The sequence below is a fragment of the Nipponia nippon genome, unplaced genomic scaffold, assembly GCF_047370975.1.
Source record: "Nipponia nippon isolate SJK-2023a ecotype South Korea unplaced genomic scaffold, ASM4737097v1 scaffold_1, whole genome shotgun sequence".
Lineage (NCBI taxonomy): Eukaryota > Metazoa > Chordata > Aves > Pelecaniformes > Threskiornithidae > Nipponia > Nipponia nippon.
The window spans coordinates 22,149,040-22,169,465 of record NW_028262290.1 but is presented as its reverse complement, the minus strand read 5'-3'; the positions used below and the strand labels follow the sequence as shown (position 1 = coordinate 22,169,465).

The 20,426-nt window shown below is 35.3% G+C and overlaps 1 protein-coding gene across 50 annotated transcripts in view; it reads left to right on the top strand.

Annotated features, from left to right (window-relative positions):
* Nucleotides 1-20,426, top strand: part of RIMS2 (regulating synaptic membrane exocytosis 2) — a 503,677-nt gene that overhangs the window by 281,518 nt on the left and 201,733 nt on the right. For 30 of the 50 annotated variants that reach the window (XM_087748045.1, XM_087748037.1, XM_087747735.1 and 27 more), the window contains 4 exons: nt 2,008-2,055; nt 10,365-10,495; nt 13,288-13,459; nt 14,032-14,185. In XM_087748045.1, coding sequence (XP_087604171.1) covers nt 2,008-2,055; nt 10,365-10,495; nt 13,288-13,459; nt 14,032-14,185 — 505 coding nt within the window. The remainder of the gene's footprint in view (nt 1-2,007; nt 2,056-10,364; nt 10,496-13,287; nt 13,460-14,031; nt 14,186-20,426) is intronic. The other 20 variants (XM_087748104.1, XM_087748053.1, XM_087747830.1 and 17 more) reach the window with 1 other exon arrangement.

Genomic DNA, 20,426 nt, shown 5'->3' with positions numbered 1-20,426 from the left:
ACTAGAAGACCGTGTAAATGGATACAGGTATAAAATTACAGTATTTCATTTTTCTGCTGGTGGAAATTCTAACAGAAAAGGGATGTTAATTTATAAAATTAATCTATTTCCTTGTACAGCTGAACCACTCCTATAGATTTTCCACACATATTCAGTTTATAAAGCAATAAAAATACAGGTATATTAATCATAGTTGTAATATCTGTAGCATATTAGAAAGTGGACATTGTACATTGTGAAGGACATAATATGTCAGCATATTGGGGGGTTGAGGTCAAGTATGAGACATGTTTCCCTTCCCCCTTTCCCCTTTTCCTTTTCCCCTTTCTTTTCTCCCCTTTCTACCTCTACCCAAGTAAATTGCTGTTGCTCTAACATCAAAACCTGGAAAGTTCTAGGTAGTGCACACAATGTGCTTATTGCCCTCCGTTTTTCAAGGCAGAATATGGCAGGTGGGGGTCGTCGGTGCATGGTGGGAGATAGCCTATCCCTTTTAGGATTGTGATATTCTGGAATATCTGTATTTCTCTTGTAATACAGAGCAGAAGCAAGCTGAAGATCTACTTTTGTTGTACGTGAGTAGGTCACATTCTGGCACCCGTACATCGGGCTGTGCAGTACTGCCTGTGCAGGGTGGGGGCAGTGTGCAGCTGCTGCACCTCGCAGAGCACAGGGGCACATCAGACAAAACCCGTGATCCAGACTGTCAGATTTTCCGATGTATCCCCTTGCTTTGGTGTGAGAACAGATTACTTCACACATTTCACAGAACAGATTTCTCCAGCATCTGTGCATGCCAAGTAAGCAAGGATGGTGGCAGAACCATCATCACACTGCCTATCTCCATACTTTGGATACATTTCTTACAGAAGTGAATATTTAGTAGTAGCTTCTTTCTATCACTTTGAAATAGATCCATAATCTCAGGAAAACCAAGCAGGGAGGTAAAGGAGATTCAGGTTTGTCAGATTACTGTGGTTGTTGTGACCTGCTCTCACGCTCCTGTTCCCCCACTCACTGGCCCTCCAAGGCATCAACATGTGCTCCTGTTCCTGCCCATTCCCCATACTCGGTACCCTTTCTGTGCCACTCCATTAACTGTTGCCCTAAGCTGAAGATGGAGAGTGGTTGGTTGGAGTTTGTAGCTAGTCCAGGAACATAGGAGTGTTGCCTGTAGTGATGTAGTCTTGATGTAGCCACTGGAAGCCACAAGGCTGTATGTGGTCTAAAGTGTTACATCACAAAAATAAGAGTTATAAATGCATCTATGTGTGCAGTGCAACTACTAAGTTTGCTAAATGCTCTAGATCCCATTTCATGCAGGGGTTTTCTGTATATACCATATGTCATTTCTGTCATGATTGCTAGAGAATTGTAATAAATCGATTATACTTTCCCCCACGTAATGCTAATACCAGATAGTGCTAACTTTCTTTTAATTGTTTTTAAAGTATTTAGGAGGGCTTTTTATAGAAATGCCTCTTAAAGTTACAGAAAAGAGAAAATCTTTTACTTTACTTGCTTTACTCTAGAAAGCAACCGAAGCTGTCAGTGCGTGAACTGTACTTGTTTCTGTCTCCAAATATGCGTCTACAATCTTCCTGAAAGAGATGATCAAGCTGAACTTATGTTTCCTGCCCCACTTTTAAATCACACTTTGCTGACCTGCTCCTTTTGTTAATGTTATTTCTAAATCTCTTGTAAATGTTATCTGTAGACCTGTAAAGTGAAATCCTTGCTCCTGGGGAATCAGTGGCAAAACTCCTGCTGACTTCCCTAAGGCCAGAATTTCCATCACAGGGTTTTGATATGATTTGGTAACAGATCTGCAGATTTGATTTATGCATTGCATTAAAATACCTTGTGTTAGATAAATATGTCATTGGTGTAAAGCTGTGTTTAAAGTAATAGTTGTGTGTCTTTGTTTTTACTTTTGGTCTTTTAGTTTCCAGCGTGTTGTCCTTTTTGGTTTTGTTTTATTGCTTTTTCTTTAATTTTGCTTACCAGAGCCAAAGCCTTAGTAGAAGAACAACGCCTTTTGTTCCTAGGGTTCAGGTAAAGACTTCGTCTGCCTGAGAGAAACTAAAGTTGTGGTTTTTTCTTTTGTTTGTTATGGAAAATGCATAGTAGGAAAACGTTACATTATAGTCCGTTTTCCCATATTTTTAGTGTGTTGCTTTAAACCATATTAACAAGTTTCATGTCATCTTGTGAGCAGCTTGTAAAATTCTGCATGGAGGTTAAAATATTAAATTAAAATTTAAAGAGACAACTAGTGTTTGTTTGCTGTTTACCCAATATTAAACTCATACAGCTTTCAATAGTGATGATGGCTATGCATCCCACAAACAAAATGTGTGTACTGTTCAAGCAATAAATAATTTTGTGCTTGAGGTCATTATATAAAGATGAATGTCTCTTTAAATCCTTCATTATCATTACTTAACGCATCCTTTTTTGCATTTTCCAAGTAACAGTAGTGCCTTGAGTGGAAGGCAGGCAAAAAATTTGTACCTTGTTTAAAGAAACAAATTTCTGGTGTATGAAACTTGGTTCTTGCATTTTAAAAGTACGTCAAAATACGCAAAACTCTATTTAAATAAAAATGAACTCTCTCATTATGTTACTGAATTTATTTAGCTTTGGTATTCTTTCTAGGTACAAGTTGTTTGCCTTTTTTCATTAGGAAACTCCTAAGGTATTGTAGATTAACACAAAAGTAGGTTTTACTAATACGTTACAATGCTTATCTTGTTTTGCTGCATGTTTTTCAGTTTTTTGTAAATAGAATATTATCTGCTTTTCTTATGAAATATCTTTATGGAGATGTTAATCTTTTGCGTGGGAGCTGTATAAATGTTTCTCTTGTTTGATCAATTGTTCAAGGAAAGATGTAAAGGGTGATCTAAATGATCAGAATGAGATGACTAAATTTCATATTGAAATGGAAAAAAGATCATAAATATATATTTATAAAAGAATTCTAAATAAGACTGTAGCAAATAGTTTGGTTATGACTCATATTTGATAAAGTACAATTTTTTTCACAATATATTATTTCCCAACAGTAATCCTTACAACTGCTTAAATATAAATTCAAAATAAAAAAATCTAAGAAAAAAAATTGAGATTAAAGAAGTAATGTCTTGATAGTATTGGTTTAGGTTAACATATTATGTGTTCCTGACATAAACTGGCTTTGTATTAAAAATTTTAAACATCTTTAGCATGATTAAGAAAGTTGGCTTCTGCTCATGGTAATGAAATCAAAGAGGGGTACAAATTCAATCACAAGTTGTTAAGTAGTTCATAAAGGTAAATATTGTATATGACATAAGTAGTCTTTTAATATTTATTTTCTTTTTAGATATGTGCAAAATAAATTAAGAAATGATATGAGAATTGATTGTTCAATTTAAAAAGGAAACATCTGCCTGAAACCTGCATGTTTCATGAAATACTGTAGAAGTAACACGTGATGGTTCCTTATTTTAATCACATTATATAAAATAAAGACATAAAAATCGCTAGTTCTACATAGAATAATATCCTCTAATGAAAAGAAATTATTTTGACCTAATGATTATGGTAGTCATTTAAGAAAATAAAACAATAAAAAAATGCTTAATAGAGAATATCCAGCAAGAGGTGAAAGTGTATGAGGCTTACTGTCTCACCTCTGGTTGGATTATTTTTGATATTGTAGATAAGAATTATCTTTAGTCTTTAGCCCCAGTTTTGTTTCTGCACAATGTGCAGTCAGTGTGGACCTCTCTAACAATTTTTTGCAGAGCTCAGTAACAGTCAAAGCTAAACATAATGTTTGTGACAAGAATTCCTGAAGAACTCAAACTTACGACCTTGGCAACATCTTTACAACTAGACTGAAACAAAAAGTCGCCCATCTGCCCACTTTTAGTAGGGATGGTAGATAGTTTTAAATGGATTAATATAAGTTTCTAATGCAGGCTGCAGAGAACAGAAATTCTCCAGTGATCTTTAAACAAGGGTATTAGAAGCAGTCCAGCGGAATTCTGGTTACTTTTTGGCATGAGACATTAGCTAACTCAGAGCTCTGAGCTGTGGTTTACGGTTGTCAGGAAGTATACATTACATTGTGGGCTGTGGTATAGCTGTGTCTGTAGAATTCCCTGAAGAATGAGGATCTCCAAACATTTCTGTTTATACCTATTTGTTTCATTGCTCTCGACAGGAAATGCACATCTTTATTCTTGCTTGCATCTTCTTTACTTGTTAGTCTGAAACTGATCCTGGTGATAAATGTCCCAGGTTCTGGCACAAGTTCCTCTTTCACACTTCCCTCCATGTCATTCCATTCATTTTCTAGCTCTTCTATCACTGGATGATTTAAAACCTATCATTATTATTTTATCGGGAAGAAAACCACTCAATTTTCTTTTTTCCCTGCTACACACCTTTCCGAACTTTCACTAATCCTACGGTACTTGGAAAAGTGCATATTTATTTCCTGAACTTTTAGATTCAGTTTAGCATACCAGCAATTTTCTAACTTATGGAGTGATGCTTTATGATATCTTTATAGGGAACGATCTGTTCTTAAATTTGTGTTTTCCATGCAGTATCTCTTGTTTACTAGGTGGAACCATCTTTTGAGCCAGAGTTACTGTGAAACCACTGGGGTTTTTTCTAACTTCAAAAATTTCAGACATCCTTTTTGCTTTAATATAGAACATCAGTATATTTGATTATGTATAAAAATATAGGCATGCATCTATTTGGTATTATTGAAATCAAGATGAAGCCACTAAAAAAGAATTTTTTAAAAGAAATCTAGATTAGGGCAGCCTAACCTAAATACCTCCATAATTTTCTGGCCTTCGTATCCTGGAAGCTCTTCAATTTGACAACCTTTTCTTGTATTTTTCCAGCATATCAGACAGCCACTGAAGCAGACAGCAAAAATAGTTTGGTTTAGCAACCCTCAGTAGTCAGGATTTGTTAGAGGTATGTTTACCAACATTGAAACTCACCTCAGCTATGCTGAAGACTTTACCACCTCAGTGCAGTGCAGTTTCTGCATCTACATAAGCTTATGTCCAAAGAAAATGATTGCTGTAAGCATCTTTTAACATAAACTGAGATTTTTTTTTTTTTTTCCAACAACAGATCCTGCTGGTGTATCTCTTGTTTCAGAATAATGCAAGAAAGAAAGAAAAGTAGTATCTCAGTTTCAAAATATTACACTAATAAAGAGCTAAGTAGGTTACATGAAAAATTATAATGAACAACAGAAGAACAAAAATGCCTGGCCAGCTGTCTCTCAAACCCAGTGATGTCTGATAAAGCTGTGGTGGTAGAAATCAAGCTGCAGGGCAGGTGGTCTCTCCCAGTGGCAGAAGTTTTATCTCTTTTCCATGAGATTTGTGAAGCAACCCTTATATAACAAATAAAGAATTAAAGTGTAGCACAGAATTAAAAACTTCAGATATTCTCTGTTTTTAAATCTAAAGTTGTCACTTATCACTTAAGATATGGTATGTGCTGTACGCAAAATGACATTAGAATTGCATAGTTAAGCAAACAGTCAAGCATTCATGAGACAGGAATATAGGAAGTGGCAATAATAATATCATCTATATTTCCTTAACTGATTTCCCTTATGCATATGTGTTAGAGTATGTATCCTAATTACATGATTACTTCTTTTCTAGAACTCTGACTTCAGTCAGTGCTCTGAATGAAATTTCTAGTTAAGAGCTAACAGAAAATGGATGAAATCTAGTAAACTGAATTTATGTGCTTAATTTATATAACTTAACTTATGCTAGCTTCAAATAAGTCTGAGGTGCCTTGGGGAGGAGCTTAGACTTGTACAGTTGAAGGAAAGAACTAAGTACCTCAATATCTGCAGTGAGTGATCCAGCCCAAACAAAGGACACTTATCCCCATTAACTCTATTTGAAACAGGCTACTCCAGAGGGTGAGTCAATTCTCCAGAGGGAGGCATGTTCTTCTGAGGCAACAGAGGACCAAACAGGAATACTAGGCACCTGCATCCTCACTTCTTAGAATGCGACACCAGCAGTCAGCTTTTATATACTGTTCTATGTGTAGGAGACTCATTCCAGAAACAGGACATTTGTGATTCTAGTCCTGTTTAGACTGAAGAGATTTAACCTGTCTCACAGAAAAGAGCCTTTATCATCAAGCTGTTGCACATCCTTTTCTTCTCTGGAGTATGAAGTCTCATCTGAAGCTGAGATACTGTGTGGCTGGGAATCTAAGTGTGTGGTGATAGCAAAGAAATCTTCATTTTAGTGTAGCAAAGTCCAGACCTGTTACCCAGAATGTATATTGATCTTGTATTAGACCACTATTGGTTAAAAACCAGAAAGAATCTTACAAAGCTGTGACCAGACCCTCATCTCTGCTTCCCCCTGATGGCTGCCTTCATTACCTGACACTAGAAGAGTTCTTGTTTCTTGTGCTCTGCATGGCAGGTATTCTTGCCTGGAAGCCTGTCTCAAGGAGTGCAGCAGATGCACCACTCAGTGGATGACAGACCACCTCACAATTTCAGAATACATAGAGTTTAGATGCCTGTTTGCCTGAATGTAGGTTACAACGGAAGTTTAGTCAAGAATTAGGTGCCTATCTGCCTAGGGAAGGAACCTAGGCAAGGAAAGTATTATGAGTGTGTATGTGGCCAATAAGTTTCCAGGACTTCAACACTAAGTGGAAAGATCTTTAGAAAGCATTCAGGTTGGATCGCTTTCTAAGTGAATTTTAGGTGCTTACATCCTAAATTATCTAGGTTGACAAAGTCCTATTCAAGAAGTTTTTTTTACAGGTGTTAACCTCTACATTAGCATCAGCCAGCACGGTTTTCCTGTGGTGTATTTTTTGTGTTGTAATTTTAGCCTTCCCTTTCCTTCCTTTAGATCAGGATTGCATTGTCACAGTTTCTTAGGTGTTCTAAGCTTTTAAAAGTGCCATTCCTGCATGTGTTAAAAACTGCTGAATGGGGGGTTTGTAGATTCTGCTCTGTTAATCAGCTGCTTAAATCTTTCAGTGCTGAGCATCACACCTGTACATTCTTGTGGGACTTTCACCCTGTGGATTGAATAAGTAAATGTTCTTCACTTTTTGGTGTTAGGAATCTTTTCTGCATACTACTCAGCAAAGCTATAAAAGAAAAAAATAATTTCCTCATCAGCTTTTCTGTTATACATGTGCTATCCCATGTTTATTTCACAACATACGTATATATAATATTCTATGAGGTGTGGTAGGATTGGCCTGCATTTATTGATTAAGAATTGAGAAATTATGATCAGAGTTTGAGACAACCAGGTTCTGTCCAGGCATAATACACACCTCAGACTTCAATTCCAATGCTTTAATTAGCACTGCAAAAAAGGCTCCAGGGTCTCATGCTGGGCTCCCAGACAACGAAGAACATGCAATTTGTAAATACCTTTTGAAATGTTTTAAGGGATCCACCCCTCAATACACAAGAGCTCTGGGAAAAAGGAAGGGATGGAATCCAGTCCTCTTGGACTACACCTGGCTGTCTTAAATGGCTATCCTTTCTCTCCTTGTGAATAGAAAAGACAAGGTTCTTGTAGGAAAATACCATACCATCCAAATATTGTCATAATACTTATGCACAGGAGAGTCAGAATTAGATCAGTCCTATTCCCAAACTCATGTTCAGTATGGTAGTCTAACTCCTTGTTTCTCATTTTTCTTTCCAGTTTCCTTCCTTCACTTGTCAGATTTTCTTTCATCCCAGTCTCTGTGTGCAACGTATTTTGTGCTAGTTACAGAATGACTGGTTCTTTTTTCACCTCATTCCATTTCTCTCATTCAGTTTGATTTTGCCGCTCTGTTCTTCTATGGTCCCTGACATTAGTGGCTCCATTCTTCCTGTGTTCCACCAAGAAGCATTCTGTATCCTTTACTTTCCCAGTAATTCTAAAGCAGTTTCTGATTTGTCCCTTCTTCCTTCTTCTAACCCCATGAGAATGCAATCCTGTCCTCCCCTCCATGGGGTTCTTTGTCCATTGTCTCATTCCCAGTTTCTTCCTTTCTTCTCTTTGCATCCAAGTCTTCTTGGGTTACAAGTGCCTCTGCTGTATATTGAAGTGCTAGCAGTGTGAACACAGGAAAGAGAGAGCCTTCTGATCATAATTCTGCCTCCTGACCTTTCCTGTAACAAGCCAAATTGCAGGGAATTACAGGGAAAATATGCCCATTATGTACAAGTTTTTCCAAATTTTTTTTCAAAGCATCAGGAGAAAAGTAGAAGGTGTAAGTCAATGCAAATTTCAAGTTCTTATTCTAAAACACAGATGTTAGAGCATCTCAAAGAAATGGCGTCAGGCGATTTAACTTCCTGCTTAGAGTCATTCTGCAAACATTTTGGCTGAAGTTTTCCTGCAAAAATCCAGTCTGAAACAAATATAGCAAAGAAATATTTAGCTTGAATACGAATGCATAATTCTGGTTATATTTTTGGCACCCATGTCTGGATTACCCCACCTTCACTCAGTCACAGTTTGTAACAGTGTCTGGATCACAAATATATTGCATTCTGCTTAAGCAAGGATAATTTTTCCCAAAAAAGCAGATGAAGAAGATTGTCTTCAGTGCTACTCCCCTTGGGGTGTGGGGTTAGCCAAGTCTGTCCTTTGCTCAAGGACTCCCAAGGAAGCCTTTGGGTGAATACATTTAGTGTCAGAGAACATTTAAGTTAACTTGCACTTCAGAGGTCATTAAAGCTTTGCTTTGGACTCATACAGTTGGTGCAAAGCTTTCTACTTGTGATCTGTAGCTGGATGAAGATACCTATGCTCCAGATAATTCTCAGTTTAGAAAAAATACTGGCAAAGCCCCTTGCTTTGCAGGAGTGTAGGAATGCATCTAGAATTCTCTTGAATCTAACATACTAAGGATAATTTCTCTCACATGGTTTTCTGCTTTAGTAGCCACAAAACCCTTTAACTGTTGGCACCAGAAACCTATAAAGTCGGTAGCAGGGCCAACAGCATGGTAAAAGAGGACAGGTATCCTCCCCTTTTTAATATCCATTCAAACAGTGCTGGTTGGTGGCTACAGGAGTTGCAAGATCTAAAGTAATGGAGAAGGAAGGAGCACACTGCCACCATTGATTGAGTTGGTGTATCTTAGTGTAATCTCACTTACTGAAATATTAGAAATGGCAGAAAGCTAAATCAGCCTCTTGTTGGTGGGTCAAAAATCTTGAGAATTGCAAGACCTTTCTTTAAGTGACTCAAATGCTGAAGATGAGGAGCTATGACAGCAGATGGAGACCCTGTCTCTGAAATGATGTGAGATGGGCTGCACAGAAAGTGCACCTTCCCCTGGTCCTTAGCTAGGGTATATTCAGGCCAAAAGGTGCACTGCTTGATTAAGTGTGGAGTTGGGCATTATCCTCTTTGATTCCCTTAAGTTCAGGCAGGGTCAGTGTTTCCTTTAAATGTCCTAGTTTGTCCTCTGTCTCAGGCAAACTCCCCATGAAGAAAGCCTCCTCTGTCAGCTGTAGTTAATGGTACTGCAGTGGTACCACCATGTAATGACTCCCTGGCTATTTGGAAAGATTTGTTTTGTCCTAACTGCAACATTTCCTCCTTCCACAGTGAGTGCTCTAAAGTAGGCATATCCTCTCCTTGAATAAGTTATCTGCAGCTATAGCATTCAAACTGAAAGAGCTAAATAGCAGCTTTTAATGACTGTAGTAAAAAAGGATAGCAGACCAAGTCTAAGACTGATTAATACTAATTTCTACAGATGAGTAATAGTAGTTTTTGCCTTGTTGTTGCTGAGTTGGACTGTGAAGAGAGTTGGACTACTGAGCCTTCCTCTCTTACAATTTCTGGAGGGCTTATATGATTTCAGCATGAGTCTCTGCATCTTGAAAAACATTTGGAGATTTGAAATATTTGTGGCCTTATCCCATAGTCTTTCCAGCACAACAGGACATGAAAAAATCATTCATTCATTGTGCATAAACTCCTTAGAAATGTATATATACGAATACCGTACATCACTAATGTAAGTAATACAATATCACTGCCAAGAGAGAATAATCCTAACCAGAGAACCATGTGAAAAACAATTAGTATGAAATAATGTACTTAATGTACAGGGTTTTTTAAAAAGAGTAACTCCTGGGACATACTGAAGCTATTAGAGTATTAATTTATTTTTATGCTTTGTTATAAATACAAAGTAGAACGTGATATTTTCTGTTTAAGTAACCAATATAAATAGAAGCTTATGAGCAAAATTAATTTCAAGAATTAATATACTACTTTGTTGTAGAAATGAGTTCACTAATTAATATTTTCTCATTACAGATAAAACTGTGGTATGACAAGGTTGGTCATCAGTTAATAGTGACAATATTGGGAGCAAAGGATCTTCCTTCAAGGGAAGATGGGAGGCCAAGGAATCCTTATGTTAAAATTTACTTTCTTCCAGACAGAAGGTAGGGTGAACACAAAGGCAAGGAATATTTGAGTAAGAATTACTCTGATACTCAGATGGCATGCACAGCTGAGTTCACTGGTTATACATACACAGAAAAATCTTACAGTTTGGAGTTTCTTTATTGAACATGCTATGTAACAGCAATGTGTCTTTGAACACTGGACACTGTATTAAATACGGAATAGAAAATGAAAGGTAAACATACATCGTTGCATGGGTATCTGTTATTTGCAAAGAATGTTGTTAGTGTTTTATAATGCCCTTATTTCCTATGACAGTTATTCCTGTCTAGTGCAAAGAAAATGCTACAAAATTAGGTTCACTGGTTTCTGAACAGATCAGTCCAGCAGTTTGGTTTGCCCCACCTTTATACAGCAAAGCAGGAACCGGTTTGGCATCTGAAACCCATAGATTTCACATCACAGTATAAGTGAGTTAAGGCTGAAGGGGGCTCAGTTGAGATTTCCCAGATGCACCTTGAAAACTTTCCTTAAAGCACAGGACTGATATTAATCTGGACTGGCATTATACATGGATTTAGTGAAAATTAAACTGTGGTAGGGACCCTTATTCCTGAATAGCTTCTTCATTTTCTAGTCCATGATTTTCTGCCATTTCAGCTTACATGGAATATTGTATATTGCTGTATATAAACAGCAGAGGCGATAATGTGTTCCCCAGTTGATTATTTTTTTAATTGTATTTCCTCAGATTGTGTCAGTAGGGGAACATGTTTAGCTTTATTTTGTAGTGTATCAACCAAATAATTCAAAGATTTAACCTGACTCAGTATATAAAAGATTGACCAGTGGATTGCTGAATCTGTAGAATAGGATGTAACTTTACAGTTTATATTTTTACATCTTTTGCTTTTCCTAATAGCTAAACTGGGAAGATGCTAACTATCTCCAGTATCAATTGACTTCAGCAGGAATTAAAGCTATTTAGTATTTTGGAAGACACTGCTTTTCCGCTTTCATTGTATACCATATGTAGACAAGAACATTTTCTGTGACTGCACAATTTGCTGTATCACTGATGACAAAAAGTTTTTGGATGGATTGTCTTGGGCTCACCAATATCTGAACTGTTGGACTAGATTCTTAGTATATTCAAATTGCTGCAGTGTGTTTGGAGATGCTGAAGCTGTGCTAAACTGAGAATCAGGTCTGCTTAAATTATCTTATCTGCTTTTTCAAGAGTAATAAAGCTACCAAAAATGTCTGTGTTCAGAATGCTTCACAGTGTAAGTTGTAATAACTAAATATACATAGAAGAAAAATATTTAACTAAGTACTTTCAAGTATACAAGTACAAAAAGTTACATAACATTAAATTTTATTATGTTATACCAGTGTTTCCTATTTATGTAAAGTATTCAGAACTTCTTCTTTACTTATTATATGTTTTCTATCACTTACATAAGAATAAGCAATTTGTCTTCCTGAATTGTGTTTTCTGTCTGACGTGCAAATTCATTTTCCTTTCCTTAGAGGTAAAAGCTAAGTAAGCAACAATATATTTCTTGTATAGTAGAAGGAAACATGCTAGAGGTAAAATACACTTAAATAAATCAAGCGTTTAATTAGATGAAGATACTGAACTCTTTTTGATTAAACAAATTTCATTGGAAAAGCTTGTCCAATGTAACTTATTTCAGTTCCCAAGGCTAAACAAATCTTTACTATAATAGAAATAATTACATTATTTGTTTTAACAATGTGTCTAAAAATATTATTTCTTAGTTAATATTTTGATCCAGCTTCTAAGTAACCATTCAGAAATACAATATTACAGTTGCAAGTATTAGCAAATGGACAGTATCTGCATTGCCATATTAAAAAATCCACATAAATTAGTACCACAACTGCATTATGCAGCAATCAGCAGGTTTAAAATTAAGCATTGTTATGAGAACTCTTGTCAGTATTCTCAGTAGAAGGAGCGTGGGTGTTTTTCAGTGAAACTTGTTTCCATCAGAAAATATTAATTATTTGAAGCAGAAATATTCTGCAAAACACATTGTTTTCAACAACACCCTGGAGCCAGAGCCAGGAGTTCTGTGGTAGCCTTGCATGGAGACCCCACTGGGCTTCAAAACATAAGGCCAACCTTGTAGCGGAGATCCACCTTCAGCCTGCCTCATTCCTTGGGGTGACCCGAAGGATTTTGGGAGCTGTTTTGAGAACACTGTTCCTTCAGGTGTTGCTGGAAAAAGACACGTAACTCATTCTCAGGGCTTCTGGTTTCCCAGCTGTGGAGCCCTTTAGTCAGGAAAGCCCTGCAGAGAAGGCCCTGCACTGCCCACAGCTCCCGGACCATTCCTTCTTGTGGGCCAGCTGCTGCCTCCTGCTCTGTAGTGTAAGAGTCGGCCACTGGAGGACTGGAAGCTTGAGTGAACCAGCTGGCTTGTTTATCCAAAATGCAGATTTTTCCTATGCCCAGTGTGGAAATGTAATAGAAATCCCATTTACAGAAGTATATTTTGCTTTATAAAATGCTATTTCCAAAACAAACTTATTAGAACATTTCTGTTTTTCATGGAACTTCTTAAAATTGGAATTGGCACATGAACTGGAAATTACCTAACTTTAGTTTTTAGTGTGAAGTTATGAATTATCCTCAATATATGTGCTGAACTTTATGATAAAGTACTAATCCTGACATAGATTATAGTGCCCATAATACTACAAAATGTACTGCTGATTTAAGATTTCCTACTTTCCATGGTATACTTATTACAGTATAATGGTCTTTGGAACATTTTTAATATTTAACTGTTTTTTGCAGTGATAAAAATAAAAGAAGAACAAAAACAGTAAAGAAAACATTGGAACCTAAGTGGAATCAGACATTCATTTATTCTCCAGTTCATCGGAGAGAGTTTAGAGAACGAATGTTAGAAATTACTCTTTGGGACCAAGCACGAGTTCGAGAGGAAGAAAGTGAATTTTTAGGAGAGGTATACAATTATTGGTAGTTATTATAGAAATACAGTTGCTCACATATTCATGTCTAGATACAGTGTTTTTGAAAAATTCTTAAATATAGCAAAGCAAAATTTAAAAAAATTGTTGTACTTGTCTTTATTTCACTTAGTAGCAAACGAATAGTGATCTCGCACTTATCACATAGTACTGATATGAGATTCTTTCTGTGTTTGTTCTGTTTTAGTAACGTCATGCACATGGTTTCTCAGTTTCTTTTAGAATTGTTCATTAAAATCCATATTATCCATATTATCCATATTATTTTACTAAAATGTTGGAATGTTGTGGACTAACTTGCTACAAAATATTTGAATGCTGTAAAGGTTGTCATAAGGTAATAAAGGTTTTGTGAAGATTTTGGGTATATTTAGTGTTGTAAAAAGCACAGGAACTCCTTTCATATTAAATGAAAGATTTTTTTTAAAACTTCAGACAAAATCCTTAACAATAAGAGAATAATAGAATAAAATTTATAAACGTACCTATTTTAAAATATTCTGTTATGTAATGCTTTCCTACTTTTAACCATTTTTTTCTTTTTTAGATTCTTATTGAGTTAGAGACAGCATTACTAGATGATGAACCTCACTGGTACAAACTTCAAACACATGATGTCTCTTCATTGCCACTTCCCCACCCCTCACCATATTTGCCACGCAGACAACTCCATGGCGAGAGTCCCACACGGAGGTTACAAAGTAGGTTGTTAGCTTTACACACTGTGTATAGTTCATTTGAATTAATGTGTAAAGTATATTAAATTCTTGTAGATGGGAAGCTGACAGAATTTGTGTGTTCATTTGTAGCTGTTATGAATTAGGTCATTTGTGATTACTGATGAGAGTCTGATGTGCTACAAATGGTAATATTCAACACTGTGCAACACACCAGTTTTTTCTTACGAGACTACATAGTTCAGATCCTGAGCTTGAGCAAATTATCTTGGTCTTTTGCAATGTGCTGTTTTTATCTTGAAGTTCTATCTTCTACATTATATTTATCATTTCATTGTTTAACTAAAAGCGAATGTGCAGTACCTTTCTCTTTAGCTCATAATTCTCAAAAATAAAGTGACCTGTATGTAACATTATATGTAGCTAAAGTAATACCATGGCCTGTTGCCTTATTTTGATACTATTTTACGTGGTTACATTCACAAATCGAATTTCTCTTAAAATTCTGTTTTGGAGAGTTTGGTATACTTGATCCACAGTAGTTTGATGATATCAGTAGATATTTTGAAAATAGAGTATATACAATATACTAATAAAAATAGATACATAAGAATAAGACAGTAAAGGGTGAAAATCTGTTTCCTTAATACTTCATTGTTTCTCTAGTTTAACTGCTCAGTACTGTCAGTGATTTAAAGCTATCCTTCACTGAATTAACTTTATAAAATATCAGTTGACATTGATATAGAAAACCCCCAAAAATCCAACAAACCAAAAACTATTTCTAAGAATTCTTTGGGTTTTTTTCAGTCATTGTATGTGAGTGTGTGTGTGCATATGTTACACACAAACTCACAGAAACATATGCGTGGGTAGCCATGCAAACAAGCTTGGATATTTCATGTTCTATGTAGATTCTTTATTAAATAATCGCCTATATATAAGTATTTCAAGTAGTTGACAGTTTTTGTGTATGTGCACTGGATGGTTAGAAGGATTAAAATGCTCCATATCATAATATTCTGAGAGATACACATTAACAGAGAGTTACAGTGCATAGCCTTCAAGCTGTAAGATTATACTTATCCACAAAAGGAGGAAAGAAATGATAGTTAACAGGTAAGGAGTTCTGTTTCAATTCAGTCCTCTTCAGTCTTCTCAAGTATCATGACTGTTGTTTAAGTAAAGTTTTTAAATTATTTTTCTTCTATGTTTTCTGCCACCTTGTAACACATTTTAGGAAGTTAAACTTTCCATGTAAAATTACTTTTACAGACCAGTTGGACATTTCAATATCTGTTTGTATGTAAAGTTAGTGAAATTCTGGTTTTCAGGAAATATTCAGTCCTGCAAACAAACCCTGTTTGTTTATAGTAATTCCTGTCTATGCAATGAATACTTGCCATGAAGAATGAATAAAAGAGTAACTGCTTTATTTTGGAAAAGATTGTAGTAATACTTGACTAAAGATCTGTTCGCTGATACTGACTCAAAATTTGAAAGTCAATATGTTTTTTTAAATACTAATACTAAATGTGCTCCAGTGAACAATCTTATATGCCAGTCTGGAAATGTAGAGGGAAGGACTTATCAAAACTTCTGGTTTAGTGAAACACTAAGATTTGGTGTAGAAGACCTGCTTTTCAATGAAGATAATTTAGCCTGACTGTTCCTGGAGTGGTACTTTGACAGCTTGAGGTTCTAAAAACTTCAGCCAAATAGGCAGTGTCAGACATTCACTGTGATTGCTGGAGAATTGACATACTCCTACAATAAATTATACTATTTGCATTTGTACTAAGATTGGGATCCCATAAAGCAGGATTTTCTCTAGTGTCCTGGGAATCTATGCACTTCTTGGATCCTTGTGTGTCATCAATAATTTTCACTTTAAACAAATAGTTTTACATGTACAGAACAAGGTCTCTTGGAATTAAAATCCCTCCTTTTTGGAGACTGGAAAGGCATCCAAATGGAAATTTAGCATCTGGTCAGAGTTCTGCAAAGGCAGAAGAATCCATTTAGCAATTAAAAACCATTTTTTTTTTTTTTTTAATTGGTGTCACACCTCTGAAATGGAAGTAAAAGTATTTCTTGGTGTTCAGAGGGGTGGTGGAATATCCTATTGAAGATATCCAGAACTCAACTGGACAAGGCCATAAGCAGTGCAATGTAAGCTGGCAAAGCCTGAATCAGGGATTGCACCAGATGACCTCCAAAAAGCCCTTCCCAACCTAAACATCATCACCAGAGGACTGGTGAAGGGCAGACAGCGCATCTTATGATGGTTTGCCCTCACTAAGTAAAATACTTATAGTATATTAATAACATGTAGAAGTCTGGTTCTTTTACTTTTTTTTTTGAGCTTTCAAAAGAATATTAAGTTAAACTTAATATCTTAGTTTCTTGTGTCTGAAGCTCTTTTTGTATCCTTCAATAGCAACTCTTGTATATGATGAAACAGAAGATGTTATCCAGTGGCACATTATGACAATGTGAAAAAAATCTCCAGAATGAAGACATGGCATGTCTAGCAAGTTTGTCTATCTTTTTCAAAGCACATCTTAGAACACTTACTGTGCTGTTACACAGTAGGCTGATTTCAGTTTCTGGGGCTGCAAAATCTGAGCAGTTCAGTCCTCCCACCTTTTGTTCATTGCTGTGATGCCTCTATGTATAGAATTCGTCAGCACAATATGAAGTACTTTATTGCATGCCCCCCAAAATTGTTAGTGTGAGAAATAACAAGAGAGATATTTTGAATTACAAGGTTGTTCGTTCTTTGTATAAATACTCATCTACACGTCTAAGCTTTATCTTCATGATTGCCAAGTTGCTATAAATACATATATTTGAAGACAATACTTAAATGGTATTCTCCAAAGGTAGTTTAAAAGAACCACCTACACTTACCAATTGCTTCTTTTAATACTACTTTTTAATTTTACTACACTTTTTAATATTACTGAATTGTAGTATCCCGAATGAAGAGCAGACTGTCAGCCCTGAAGGCTGAACTCCTATATTTACCGATAGCCACCAGCAAATTACAAGTTTCCCACAGAGCCCCATATGCCGTTTTTTTTAGAAACCAGGTTTCAGAGACAGTAGCTTAGTTTCTACATATATTTATCTCTCAATATCTTTGAGTGGGCCTTATGTTGTGGTACAGACTGATCTAAGCCAGCTGTCCACCTTCTCTTGCCCAGTCCTCTGATCCATCCAATCCATTAACTTCCTAATGATGAAGGATCATTACCATGCTTTTTCCTTAGTATTTTTTGAAAGACATCTACTTAGAAACTGGAACTAATATAGAACGTAGGATTATAACTTACTAGGTCTTTCAGCTAATTATATTTCAGATTTTCATAAACTGACTGGTTTTTATCTAATGAGTGTATTTTAAGCTTTTTCTTATGTGAAATATGAGGTAATGAATAGGTCTATTTTACTTATCATGCTGAACTGTTGAAATGAATTTTTAAAATGGCTTCATTTTCACTAATATTTGACATAAAATCAGCCATACATTAAGAATTCCAGACAGCGTTAACTAGAATTACAGACAAACTGAAGTTCTTTCTATATCGCCTCTGAAAAGAGACTGTAAACAGAAAATTAAAGATTATTTTAAAAAAGATTTGGGAATTCCTGTTGTTGGTTAGGCCACAGTATTACTGTTCCATCTCACATTAGGTAAGAGGCTTACTACAGATTACACTGAAAATTGAACATGGTTTGAATGTTGTGTTCATAGCTCTTAGCATCAATGGGATGGAAGTTATTGTTAGTATTACTATGCACTGAGAACTAATACAGAAATCAGGCAGGGCTTATACCATGGGACTGCAAATCAAAAATTACTTTTTCTCCATGTAGCCCAGAATACAGAGATAAAAGACATCAAATTTGATCTGAGACATTCTTATTCAGTCTTTTACAGTTATGTCCATGTAACGTGTGCATTTGTGCAGTGTGAGCTGGTACTGTTTAGTTGATAAAGAATACTGGGTTGTTGTGTATTTTGAAGAACAACAACTGGTTTTAGTTCTATATTGACTCCGAATTTGTTTTAGAAGCAGGTTTTGTTTTACTTCAAGTATTTTAAGGATTTCCCAATTACTTAGGATTAAAAAGTAACTGACACTAGTTTTCTAAGTCAGATTTTGCAGCTTTAAAACCAAGCTGTCTGAATTATTGATCTGCAGACTATGGAGAGTGCGTGCATAGTGTAGATAACAGCTAAATGCCAATACAAGGGAAGTGAAAACAACAGTAAAACCAGACATTTTCAGGTCTCCAGTTACACCATAGGTATACAGAGCAGTGGAAGGAGAGCTTTAAATTGCCATGAGAATGCACAATATGATTTGAATAAGAAAAGTGAAGTTTTATATTTTGAGCATCCTCAGCAAGGGAAAAGTAGTAAATCTATGTGAGATAAACTCTGCCAAAAACAAGGTCTAAGAGAATTTAAAATGACAGTGTTTGGAAATCAACATATAGAAGTCCAAAACAGTGTATTTTTTCAATAACTGAACACCAGAAAAATCGGTCAGGATCAAAATAATTTTAAATAAATAGACTGTGAAGTAGCTTTCTTTAAAGGGAATTTGACTTTCATTACCTTTAGAATGAAAGTCATCGATAACTCCATTAACTGAGTTTCATGATTCTTAAACCATATAAAAAAGATCTGGAGGGAGAGAAATTATACTAATGAGTACTTAAAGTGTGGGGACAAAAACTGAGTATACATTCCTTTTCTGAATTGTATTTATTCATTCATAAAAAATTCTATAATACATAAAGTGTTTTGAATCACATGAAAATGTTTTGTCATCTTCTTTTTCCAGCTTTGTACATTTTCCTGAGGCGGACTATATTTTCTGGGGCAATGCTGAGACTTTAACATGCTAAAAATTATTACATCTGACTAGAAAACCCAAATTTATAGACTGAATTCACAAATAAAGGACTTCATTACTTATTAATTTTTGACAAACGTTTTTAGATGGACTTGTAATTGCTGGGTGCTGAGAGGTTTTTTTGAAAATTCTGTGGCTGTACCACCAAATCAAAGATGAGTTGAATGTTATAACTGTTAATTCAAGTCCTCTCTTCCATTATTTAAATGTTATAAGTTTCAAGTCTATATTGTAGAACATTAAAGAGATAGACTTGGTAGTATCAAAATCATTAATGCTTAATAATAATTAATTACAATAAATCTGAAACTTTACCCTGTGAAATCTGAGCCCCTGCATTTCAAACCTCAGTCTCCCAGTGAACACTACTGACTGTAGAGTCTCATTTTACTGCAGAATGCGGATCTTGCTGTCTCAGCAATTTCCTTTTAGTTTGTAATGAATATGGTAAGTCAGTACGATAATTTTAAATCAATGTCACTGGATGTTACTTGAGGGAATTACAATAATGTTGTTCCCTAGTAGGTAAGCGAGTTGTACTTAATGAAAACATGCATCAGTGACTTTTTTTCAAATTATAATATGGAGCATTTTATGGTCAGTGGCACAGACTATGAATGATGAATATGTTATAAGAACTTTACCCTAGAGAGCAAGAATAACACTTATTTTTCTCTTTCATGCTTCTTCCTTAATTTTTCTCTTTCTTTTATTGAGCACAGGCCTTGGGCATGTTATCTTTGTTTGCATGCATTGATGTTTTGTTCATAGAATATAGATATATATACCAGTATGTATTTATTATACACCTATGATTTATTTATTATATTTATCGTACATCTATGATTTATTAAATACTTTAATTAAAAGGTATTTAACATGATACAGGGGTGTCTGAAAAGGCCTTAAACTATCAAAATATTTTTATTTTTATTAATAAAAGAAACTTACTTAAGGTATTAATTTTGCGCTGTTTGAAAATTTTAAAATAAACTTTATTAAGTTGTAATTAAACTACAAAAAATACTTAAAATCCTGTTTTGAAGTAGTTTAAGGGAATGTGATTATTTATAATGCTGTTGCTCTGGTTACTTAATAGAATCATTTTATTAAACTACTCTTCTGTCATGTAAAGATGACAGAAAAGCAATGTTCTTTGTTGAAATAACTCAGTGGACAGAGTAAAGTAACCTTGCTAGTCAGTCGATAAATAGCAAGCCAGGTGACCTTTAAAAAGATTCTAAAAGATGTAGGTCCATACAATATCTTCTTTTTCTGGCTAATGGTAGTGTGCATTTTTTTTTTAATTGTTGAAGCATAATAAACTATCATAT